Source organism: Anopheles merus, chromosome 2R (assembly GCF_017562075.2).
Source record: "Anopheles merus strain MAF chromosome 2R, AmerM5.1, whole genome shotgun sequence".
NCBI classification, from domain to species: domain Eukaryota; kingdom Metazoa; phylum Arthropoda; class Insecta; order Diptera; family Culicidae; genus Anopheles; species Anopheles merus.
Window position 1 is genome coordinate 4,905,362 of NC_054082.1, and position 12,167 is coordinate 4,917,528.

Here is a 12,167-nt window from a genome sequence, read left to right on the forward strand (position 1 = left end):
TTCCAGATCAAGTTTGACAAAGCAGTTCGTGTCAAAGGGGGTGTTTAAAGGTGAATGGTAAGTAACTGAACAGCCAATACTAGCCCTCTAAATTATATTAAGAGTATAAAAATATGACCATCAACATCTTAAACAGCAATGTCGCCTTCTTGATTACTCTATTACATGGCTTCTAACAAGCGGATTGCATACTTTAAGGCGCATTAGGCTCTAACGTTGGATATTTCACACCCATACTCATGCCTTCATGCGGCTCTTTTATTCGCACAGAAGTGTAGTGGCATGTTTTCATAAGTAATTCCGACATTGTAAGTTGTATAATCTTCCTTGTAATACAACCAATTCATTAAATCAACAAATCATCCAACACATCAACCTGTACGATCTAGCAACAGCAAACCACCGAAGCTAACGCTTTAAAACCCCTCCGCTCTAAATAAAGGACGTGCTTCGCCTTCCAAACCAAACATTATAACTTCAATCTTCCCACAGCCCCTTGGCTCCATACGCACCCCCCCAAAACAAAAACAAAAAAAACAGGTGTACCACAGCTAATCACACCAAACACTCCACGCCGGCGGCTGCCCATGTAAACCCGGGCCCTTCATACAACTATTTAACATCAACTTAGGAAGCGGCAACGCGTTTTAAAACACGAGCACCCATAAATTTGTCTCATCCGCTACGACAACATTTCAACGGCACTTTGTCACTGCCAGTGCCAGCGCGCAACACGTCCGTCCCACAACTGCAAACAATTTACATGAGACCACCCTCCTCTCCGCCCACCACCGCCCCGACTGTGTCCTGGTCTGTGCTGGATCTATCAACCGCCCGCTCTGTATCTTACAGCGCGCAGCGTCCGCTTTTATGAGTGATTTATTATATCGCGTGTGTTTTTGTGTACGTGTGTGTGTATGTATATCACTCACCGGAAAACTATTTCCCCCATAACTATACCGGTCCAACAGATAAACGGGTGAGAGAGAAGGCGCGCGATTAGCACATACCTCGATGTGTGTGTTTGTTGCACGTTTTTTGAATGTTTATTACACTTCCTGCACGCCGCCTGGCAGACCACAAACGGTGATGGGATTTAAAACTGTCCTTCCCTTGAACAGTGACGTTTGCGATCATGCAGATTTTCACATACACCTTTCCCTCTTGCGCTATCGTCTCTATCTCTACAAAGCGGTAGAGCTGGGTTTACAGCAACCGGTTTGTACCGAACAGAAAACGAACGCTGCTAAACATGATATCGCCGTAAAACAAAGAAGGATTTTCACCCATCATCATCATCAACAACATCATAAGCAAAAGGAAAAGCGTGGCTCCTCTCTTTTTTGGGGATAAAGCCGTAATAAATTTCCATCTTTTCCCTTCGGCGAACCAACCAACCAAAACGGGGGGGAAGGGTTTTCGGCAAACTGATGATGATGAGGATCATGCATCAGTGAAATGTGTGCGCGCGCGCCAAAAAGGTCCGCTACTTCCGACGGACAAAATAGAACACATTACAACCACGATGGTCGCTTCGTTATACGCCGGTGGACGACCTTTCGCCGGTTGCCCGGTAAAACAGGGGCTAAAGAGATTTTCGACCTGTTCTGCCTCTAGTTCTCTCTCTCTCTCTCTGCGTACTACCATCGGTGGAAGGGTCAGAAAGAACCAAAAAAACGGGCGGGACTTTATAATAAATACATAAATAGAAAGCGAATTGCAAAAAAATAACCCACTGGTGTTGGGATCGGGTTGGGATCAAGGGGGGGGGGGGGGGGGGGGGGGGGGCAAAAAAAAGATAGAGCCAAAAACAATTGATGTCCATCGATGAAAACTAATGGCGGTATCATAACCGCAAATGAGAAAATATAACTCGATTTCGATTCATTTAATTTTGTTGCCCCCTGGTCGTCGCCATCGCCGTCGTGTGGGGATCATAAAATCCCTCGCTCCGGCAGGTGGGGTCGGGTGCTGGTCGGGCGGGTCCAAAATGGACCAATTTTTCCAAGCCATGAATAAATTTGCTCTAACCTCTCTTTCTATTTTTTGATCCCATCCTGTACGCGCGCGCGTTAACCGACACACATATGACCGGAATGCGCGCACGTGTGTGTGTGTGTGTGTGTGTGTGTGTGTGTGTGTGTGTGTGTGTGGTGTCCCGAGGAAGCAAGCAAAAAAAAAAAGGATCCTCCCCCTCATAGCTCTGTGGGTTTATTTATTTGATCTGATCACTGCCACGAGCTGACGAATGGTGTCCAATAACCCCTGGCTTCCTGGGGATGGTAGATAAATGTAGTTAGGGGGAAATGCCCTCCCCTTGCTCGCCTCCTTGCGACCTCAAACGCACGGGGGGGAGGAAGTGGGTTCCATTTTTAGATTTCCACCTTTTCCAAACACCCAAGAGGAGGTACACAGGAGAAGGGAATACGTCCGGATTCATCGTACTTCCCAATAAATGGCAGACAAAATCCTCAGCCCTGCCACCGAACAATCCACGCAACCGAGGAGAGGATTTTCCAAAACGGTGGTAGCATGAAGTGCAAAGAAGTACAAAAAAAAAAACCCCCGGCTGAATCCATCCCGAAAAGGTAGCACGATATCGAAATTTATCAACCAACCAACCTGTTCTGGGTGCCGCGCTACTGCCACACTGTGCTCTACTGGTAAGCCCTGTAGCTGACATCGCACGGAGCATCCAACTGTGGCGCTGTGGCTCTCTTTCTGTCTCTTTCGAAGGTTGCGACGCGAAGTGAACGAGGAAAGGATGCAGACACACACACACACACAAAATAAATTACTTCGGATATCCGGAAATGTTTTCCTTCCTCTTTCGTCGTTTCGTCGTCGTCGTCACCTTCCGGCGGACGGATGCCCGAAATGCCGCGCTGCTGAAGCGCGGTCGAGAGCACCCGGTCGGGATAGTTCTTCCTGTGCAAAGAGGGCATGTTGTGGCATGACGCGACGGGCAAGATGGAGGGGAACGTGCGGAGAGATTCGAACGCGTGTGCGCGCACCCTCTCCCACACTGTGTGGTACGGATGATTGGGCGAGCACTTTTTTGCACTTTTGTATGCACAATTTTTGATGGTGCTTGATGGTATAGTAGTGGTAGTAGTAGCAGTAGTAGTGCCACAAACTTGTGCCCTTTTGCTGAGCAGCAGGAAGCAGCAGGGGATGACATTTGCAAAGGAAGAATCTTTAGTAAAGGCAGGCAGACAGTGGGGCAGAACTGCCGCGGAACTGGAACTGAAAGGTCTATTCGGTTCGGCGAAATGAGATGATTGATTTTGTGCGACGAATAATCATAATAACGTCGGTGGTCGGTGGTTGAAGGGTATTATTTGTTTTGCTAGTAGAGGCAGCGCGACGAACTGGGGCACCAATAGGAGGGAATGGAACCGGAACCATTGCCACTTTGAAATGCAATGCAGATGCAATCAAAAGGGCAAAACCTTTTCCCTTGCAAGGAGTGACATTTTTCATGCATTTTAAAGCTGGGTTTGTGCTGTGTTCTTACTTTTCACAACTAAAAAGGTAGAACGGTTTTGAAAGAACATTAAAAGACATCATTCGTAATGTCAATTGCATAGTTTTAGGCGCTTGTAACACATTTCAGTAAACGATCGGCAACAACACGTTTAAAGCACAAATAAGCTTTTAACGTCTATTTTTGAATAATCAACATCAATATACCAACTAGCAGTAGTGTCCTTTGCATCAGATTCCCTTAGGCGTATCATTACAATGCAATCAAAGTCTCGTTTACACAATATCGTACCACCACTATATCGAACAGAAAAAAACGCTACGTTCGCTAATCTTCGTGCCATTTATCAACCAATCACACCGACCGTACTGCTTCACATAAAAGCGTGTTCATTCTTCGTTCGCTGCCATTGCCATTTTCCAAATGTGTCCTGTATCGTGTTTTTCTCCAATTTTTTTTTTTTATGACGCCTAATGCTCCAACTATCGCCGCCAATAACAACGCCCCGTCACCGTGTCCCATAAATGGAACTGCTCTCAAGCGCGGCGAACGCTGGGTGTCGGGTAAAATTAGTCCGAAAGGTGGAAAAGAAGAGGCCCAGTGGGAAGGGGGTTAAAAGCCAGCGCGCTGAATACGCTACACCCGGGGCCCCAGGCCGGTAGGCGCGCACAGGTTTTCCTCACGCCATATCACCATAGTGCGCGGTGACGTGTGCACGCTCGTATCGCCTTCCATTTTGCACACCAATACACCCGCGGCCTAGTAGTGTGGTAGTGGTAATAGAGCCCGGGCGATGACAGGCATCCAATTTGATGCCCGAGCTCGAAAACAATAGACGACGACGACGACGACGACGACGACGACGACGTCGGGCACATACAATCGGAGTACGGAGCAGACACGGAACATCACCCGGACAGAGGCAGCTGTCAGCGTCACAGACACAGAGGGAGGCGAGTTACCACAGGCCACCGTGCGTCTCTCCTGTCCATGGATTGGTGGAAAGCAGAGAGAGAAAAAAACATGGAAAATCCTCGAAACCTGAACACTTGTTTCTGCAACTCTTTTACTGTTGCTATGTTTTATACTTTCCCCCCCTATACCCTCCCCAGAGGCGTGGGTCATGGGTGAAGGAGCTTGGGGGTAGATGATGGGCTCCATTCCCGCACCCCTCCCCCCCCCCCCTATCACTACCCCGGCATACTTTCTCTAATCATTGTCACTGGAATATTGTGACAGCAAATCGAGTGTCACTCGTTGTCGGTTCCATTGTCAGATGGGCCCGGGCGTCACTGTCCCCTCTCTCTCTCTCACACACACGGGCGGCAGCAGAAAACCCATTGTGCAGTTTTGGTGCATCTGTGGCACCCTGATAGCGCGAGACAACAACAACAACAACAGCAACAACACCTTGCCGGGACTGCGCGAGAAAGAGCAATCCCGTCCCCCGTTTTCCGTCCAATTTTGTGCACACGAAGCGAAAGCGACCAACAATGCCGTGAGGACACCGTGGGGAGGGCAATATTGGGAGGACAAAAATATACCCACGAGCGTGTGAGGCACTGCCTGAGCAGCTTGGCTATGCAAAATGCCAGCTAGACCGAACACCATTCCTCCTTTCCTCCTCGTGAGACGGTGTGCGAAAAACCCGGCCCCGAGACACGAGCCTCTGTCTGTGTCTGGAGTTTCTGGGAAGGAAATGGGTTTTGTGGTGGTTCTATTTTTTCCCCCTTGGTGACACACACACACACAAAGTGCTGCTACCTGGAGGATGCTCGCCTAAAATTGTTGTGCAGTTTTATTTTATTATCCGCTATCACTTCCTGCGCTTTTCACTGGCAGTAGGAGCAGCAGTGGCGGTATCAGCAGCAGCAGCAGCAGCAAAAAAGATACCGTATCAATGCAATCCAATTATACCCAATTGCGATTGAAATTCGTTGTCTGTTCGGTTTCTTTTTAGTTTAGCATACACGCAAATGAGTTTCTGTTTCTACTCTACAGTGGTTGTGTTTTTAAAGTAGGTAGGGAAAAAGGAAGCGCCATTTCCGTTAGATTCAATTCGAGATTGTTCACTCCAGGTCGATGCTTGGACTTTGTTTTTCGGAAAAAAGAGAAAGATTAATTCTAATCAAAATGTGCTGGAAAATTACATTCCAGGATTTCCAACAATCCTTCTTTTATGTATACAACCTCTCAACTATTATGTACAAATACGAAAGAAACGTGCTTTAAAATGTAAACAACCCTGCACGCCACCACCCTCCTTTATCGTGCTCGCATCAAAATGGTAACGATCGAAGAAGCAGCCAAATAAAAACTCTCCCTAACTTCACAAATCAATCGCAAACTTAACTTTCGCCCATAAAACCCGATATGCGCCATCAATGTTAACAATAACGATCGTAAAAACACCTCATCCACCATCCATCGCGCGCTTTCCCCTGCTTCGTCTGCATGCAGCTCGCCTCGGGATAAAGGCCCCCTGCCCGATAGAAACAGTTTCCTGCCATAAATTCCCTCCCAGCACTACTGCACTGCCAACAAAAGCGTTGCATTCGGAGAGGGGATGAAGGGGGGGGGGGGAGGGGAGTTGCTCTCCGATGCCACAAAAGCAGATTAACATTTATCTACGGTACGTGTCGAAAGCCGCCGAAGACACAAACCATCACAACACCGCCCCCCGCGCACACGATGGTATCGCTATTTTAGCGCGAACGTACCCACAATCACACTCTGTGTCTGTGTCTGTGTGTGTGCGATTGTGAGCGTTTTTGCAGGGCAAGTCTGGATGGCTGGCGCACTCGTAAAACTTTACAGCCTTCACACAATAGGAATAAAACAGTGGCGTTTTGCAACTTGCCAAAATAGGATGTTTCCTACTCGTGCGCATCGTGCGCTTCTTAACTCTCGCGCGCTGTGTGCTGCACTACCCCAGGGCCGCCGGGTGCCGGGTTGCAGCAGCAAGTCTTCTGCACCTCTGAGGCCCTTTACTTTACGCTCCGGGCTTACCTTCTTTTCCGGAGGATCTTTGTTTGGGGACGGAAGGGAGCCCGCTAAAGCAGGTCACATCTCAACCGAGCGTGAGACATAAATTTTCCACCCAGCTTTCCCAAAGGCGAGCTGCCTTTTACCCGGCAAATGGGAGCGATGCATCCAGTTCTCGGTGGACAGCGAGAGAAGGGAGAGCGCGCACAAAAAGTGATCACCCTTGGAACTAACCGGAAGCGGGGGAAGTTTTTGGCAAGAAAACTTCGACAAGCTTCACGTTCAATGGTTCGACATGCCACGTCCGGAACACACACACACACACACACCCTCCATGAGCACAGAGGGACCTGTGTGCGTGTCTGTGTGTGTGTGTGTCGTCTGCCAGTCGTTCAGGGCGTTTAAACAGTGAGAAAATTTGAAATTTATTGCCCGATCAAAAGGTAATACATTTTCCTTTCGCCATGGCGAGATGCCCACCGCGCAGAAAAGCACCAGAGAACTTTGTATGTGTGTCTCCGTATGTGTGTGTGTGAGTGTATCCCTTGAGAGTGTTGGAAGAAATCCCACCCTGCAGTCGTCGTCGTTGTGAACGTAATTTTCACGATCGCAGGAAAACATGTTCTTTTTTTTGCTCTCTCTCTCTCTCTCTCTCTCCCCGTGCCACCCGTGGGGGTTTTCAACTGCAAGATATTCCCGCTTCGGGAAGGCACGTGGAAAGATGAACAATTTGTGCCGGTATTTTTTCATCCTGCTTTTGCTTTTACTGCCACCAGGAAGCAATATGATTTGAAATTTTATCCACACATTTCGATGCCCAGGTACGTGGCCGCGGAAGCCGAGTCGGGAAAAATCTGGAGCGTTGTCAGGGAGAGCGTGCAGCGTACGATATCTGCCAAGGAGCTTGGTCTTGTGGCTGGCACCCAGCAACCCACATAAATGGAGGACAATTTGCATGGTACGAAGAACGTGCGCTTGTGAAATTCGCCATTTTGAGGGGGGGGGAGTAATAAATCAAAATCAATTCATCACTGGGTTGTCATTGCATTGCTGCGCGATTTGTACGATCACCACGTACGTCGGTGGTGACCTGTCGAGCATGGTACGCGCAGGTACATGGGGCGGTGGATGCACGAGAGGAGGGATGAGATTTTGATAGAATGTGCAAAGGAATTTGATGCATTTGATGAGCCGGAATGATGACAGTATGCTGCGTCGCGGGGGGATCGATACAGGTTCAATTTGCAATCGCTTTGTTTCGCCGGCCAATGAACCACAAGGGAGCGGGTTCAATTGAAGGCAATATTTGGTATGCCCTTTAAAAGTCACTCTTTTTTTGTGTGTGAACTGTCACATAAACATGCACAATAGCGTTTAGCATATGCTAATCATCGATCCGGTTTTACGATGAGCAGGGGTAAAGTGCAGCCACCGTACGGCAATGCAATCCGTAATAGGCTGATTTAGCATCAAGCGCAATCAACACGGATTAATCGAACGTCGGAGGTACCAGGCTGAGGCAGGAAGGAATCATCGCCACACGGCACAGTCAACGGTTCCACGCCAAGTGCCAATTTTTATACACTCACATTCACGCAAACGGCACAACAACAGCCGCTTCCCCGCAAGGTGCAATCCGTCGTACGCTTATTTCAGCACATAAACCACGATGGCATGGCATGAAATGAACCAATCAAACTTCATACTTCACTCCACCTGCCCAGCAAGCTGCAGGTTAAAGAAATAGTGCGGACGTGTGGAGCATTTGATGCCGTGCCGGTACTGGTGCTGGGGGACGAAGGCACACCAGGCAGGCAGGTAGCGATAGTGCATTTTATTGAATTGCCATAAAACGGGTTTATTTTTATCCCACTGCGACATATTCTCTGGTTGCCGCTTTGTGGCGCACTCCGGGGACATACGGAGGGTTCAATATAAGCTTCCAAACAACGCAACAGCGCGGCAAGTACGCCACAGAAGCGGTGTGTTGGTGTGTGCAAAAGAGGTAAGACCTTTAACCCCTAGACTGGATAACGAACGAAGCACGTGAAGCCAAGCAAGATGGGAGTCCATACCTGAGAAAGTGGGCAGATCGTTGGGTTGGGGGGTTTTCTGTGGAAAGCTTTTGTAAGCTTTCGATAGAAATTGAAGGTTGAAAATGCGTTTATTCTCTTACAGTACGGAAAGAGGTAAATATCAAACGATAAATGTTTTATAGTAAGTTGTAAAAAGTGGCATTCTGATGTGGTATTGTGGCAAGGCGCCACAACATGGGAAGCCGCCCATCAACATGACAGTTCACACGAAGCTCACTCGTCCTCGCGCGCGCGTAGCTGACACGGCTAGTCCCTGTTGTTTTCTCTCGTTTGACGTGGCATTCCCAAATGGCAAGCGCCAGCCAAAACAACAAACCCCTAACTCTGACAGCTACACAATGTTTTGCCCCTTAACCACCACCCTCCCCGTTGGAAAGGTCCGCGAAATGTAACCTTTTTGCTTCACTCTACACCGCTTCACACAGCATAGCTTCTTACCCATCCTTGTCGAAAGCGGTGAAACAAGCGTCCATGGCCAGCGAAGGATTCGTCATAAAGTCCTCGTCTGGGAGCTCCGTCGGCTGCTGGGTTTCCGCCGCGGCACCGTTGATCCGTGGGATGGTTGGGAGAAGGGTTGGCCGGAGGGGGGGATGGAACGGTTAATCATGGTTAAGCCGACAGGAAGCAAAGTCACCAGCACCAGCCACGTCGGCCAAACAGCAAACCAGTGCGAGAAGAAAGAAGGAGAGAAAGACAAAAACAAAAGCATTTTATTATTAGTACAGTCTTGTTGTCGGGCGCGCTAACAACAAGTGACCCGTTGTTTTATGGACGCGAGAGTCCGGGTCCGGGTAGCTAGGAATGGATGGCACAGATTAGGTACACATAAATTTGTAGCAACACGAACAACGGAAACAACAAACAGAAAAAAACGGAAGCGGTTCAAGCAAGAAGCACACAAGTCAACAACAGAGAGACACAACTCTTGGGAAGCAAACTTGGAAAGGTTTGGGGGAATTCGACGGTACGGGAGGAGAGCAAGGGCTACTAAATGGAGATTACTGGGAAATGAGGATACTATTACTACTACTACATAGCAGCAGCAGCGACACAGAGCGCATCTCCTCAATAATTAGCCAACTGTCAAAGGTAAGCACCATAACAACACACACAAATCGACGGTACGATTCGGAAAAGGGAATGATTTTTGCTGTTGTTGTTGTTTTTGCTGCTGTTGTAGTTGTAGTTGTGTTGTGTGGTACGGCACACTTAGTCGCTTTGGACACACCACCAACACACAAACTCAAACGCACACACACACACACTACTAAGCCAATGGAGGGATTTAACCAACTGCCGGCTCTAGAAGGCACGGTTTTTTTGGTTTGTTTGTTTGTCGTCGATCGTGTGTGCGTCAAACGTCAAACGAGGCAGGCCCTTGTCGGCGCGGCTGGTTCGTAAAAATGTGAGAATTTGGTGCACTAACTGGTGACTGGCAATCGAACACACTGCAGTACAAGCCCATGTACTGCAGACACACACGCGCACACACAACCACCACTCGCCGCCGGACGGTTACAGGTTCTGTCCTGACCCTGTCCAGGAGAGCTGTCCCGGAATCAGCAAACACAACAATGGCACAAACAGGCGTAGCAGTACACCCTATGAAACCCCGTTGGGTGAGTGCCGGAACCGTAATCGAGTGCGGGGTTATATCACGGGACAGTCCCCTCCTGAAGCGAGGCCACAACACACCGGTCTGACCGCACGGATGGAGAACGTGAAAATGGTCGCACCGAGCAGCGCTGACTTTCCCGAAAGCGGCGGCCCGTGCCGCGTTGGCAACGTGCTTATTGAAGAAACCTGCCGCACGGTGACCATAGCAACGCGGGTAAATAGTTCCCAGTGCCCGCCTGCCCCACGAGCCGCGATGACGTGCGTTGCTACGCGCAGTGCACGACCGAAGCACCGGAACACTGCGGCGAAGAATTGCGCCCGTGCGGGGAAAGTTTAAGAGCGTGACGTTTGACGTTGGGCCAGTTTTTTTTTTTTTTTGGGAGTTTGAAATTTTAGGCCAGATTGACAGTTGCACGCAGTGGGGGGGGGGGGGCGCTCGGGTGGTTGGCGCGCGCGCGTGTTGGAATAGGGCAAAACGAACAGACGAACTGTCCACAGTAATGCACACAGATCGGAATGGAAAATGTTGTGGGTGCGATTTACTGAGTTTCATTGAGCCGTTTCATTTTCAGGAGGTCGTAATCGTGCAACGGAGAGATGGGGCTTATTATTCAAACATGGCCAAAATACATCGAGAACGATATTTTCCTTAGAAGGTTTGTTATTTATATCCTTCCATGTAATTGCGGCCCAAAAGCGGCCAGCCAGGCTCCTGTTGGTAGCATCATCATTGCCGGGCAATGGGAATTGGACTGTCCTGCCATTAGACCGCATGAGTTAACACTGTAAACAAACCGACCGTGCGAGCGCACCAAGGCCTGCGAGGATCTGACGGTATTGGGTACGTTTCGGTTCGGTTTTCATAGTACAACAGTTTAGGCAAAGTAAATTATGCTCCGAAAGTTGTGTCCAGCGACGTTGTGCCAATTCTTGGAGTAGAAAAATATTATTCTTCAAGATAAAAATAACATACGTAATGAGTTCGTAGGTCGTAGGTCCAACGATCGAGTGGAAATGGTAATTTTTGGGAATGGGTCGTCATCCGGTTCGAAGGACCAAATTCGAAGGAACGTCAGCCAAGACGATAAGAGGCAGAAGCTCTTTTTTTCAAATGTTAAATACGAAATACAAGACCGATCTTCGAAGGTCCTTATCATCTGCTTCGCTTCGAATATCCGCCTCTGCATCAATAAAACAACTTCCAATCGCCATTGCTGTCGAGCTGGAGTGTTAAAAGTGGATAGTTTTATTAACAAACCACACGACACTAAAGGCCATTCTAAAGACACAGTCTTCTGGGACGCAGTCTTCTTCAACTGAACAATTACTTGTGTCGTCGTGGTGCGTTACCGGAATACCAAACAACGATATAAACCCGTTTCACTGCTTTGTGTAATGACAATACCGTTCAATGGCTGCTGTTAATGCGTCCGGATGTCCGCTCCAACCGTACGACGGATGTCCGGATCGTAAACATACGCCGGACGGAGTTGCTGCAAAGGATCAGGATTCAAGCGTCTCCCCTGCACGCCCGTGCTATTACCAGTGACACAATCCATTTAAAAGCCGCCGCCCCTTCCTTATGTATCGAAATTATGGCTGTTGGTTCGTGTCCTCACTCCTACCATTACCTCGGCGCGATGCAATGGATAGAATGTTAACAGCAAATTAACGCTAAGATGCTGCCCGGAATAGTTAAACTAAACCCAAACGACTAAACTTTCTGTGTCTCTTTGTGTGTGTGTGTGTGTGTGTGTGTGTGTGTGTGTGGGATGGAGAATAGGGTTTTTGTTTTTTTTTTTTTTTGTATCTTCGTATTATCGTCCACAACAGCAGCAGCAGCGGCACACATGTGGTGGACGATTTCTTCGCTCGCATCGCTCGACTCGTTGCTGGGGGAAAGTTTGCTCCAAATTGCAAGGTAAATTTCTTTTTGATTGCGTGTGAAAATCCACCGCTTTCCCGCTCCTTTTCCTTTTCCG

General features: G+C 48.6%; 1 protein-coding gene across 8 annotated transcripts in view; it reads right to left on the reverse strand.

The window, feature by feature from the left end:
- The window catches only part of LOC121591182 (nicotinamidase), a 59,918-nt gene that overhangs the window by 20,685 nt on the left and 27,066 nt on the right, over positions 1-12,167 (reverse strand). For 2 of the 8 annotated variants that reach the window (XM_041911660.1, XM_041911658.1), the window contains exon 2: positions 9,007-9,089. In XM_041911660.1, coding sequence (XP_041767594.1) covers positions 9,007-9,089 — 83 coding nt within the window. The other 6 variants (XM_041911659.1, XM_041911656.1, XM_041911657.1 and 3 more) reach the window with 5 other exon arrangements.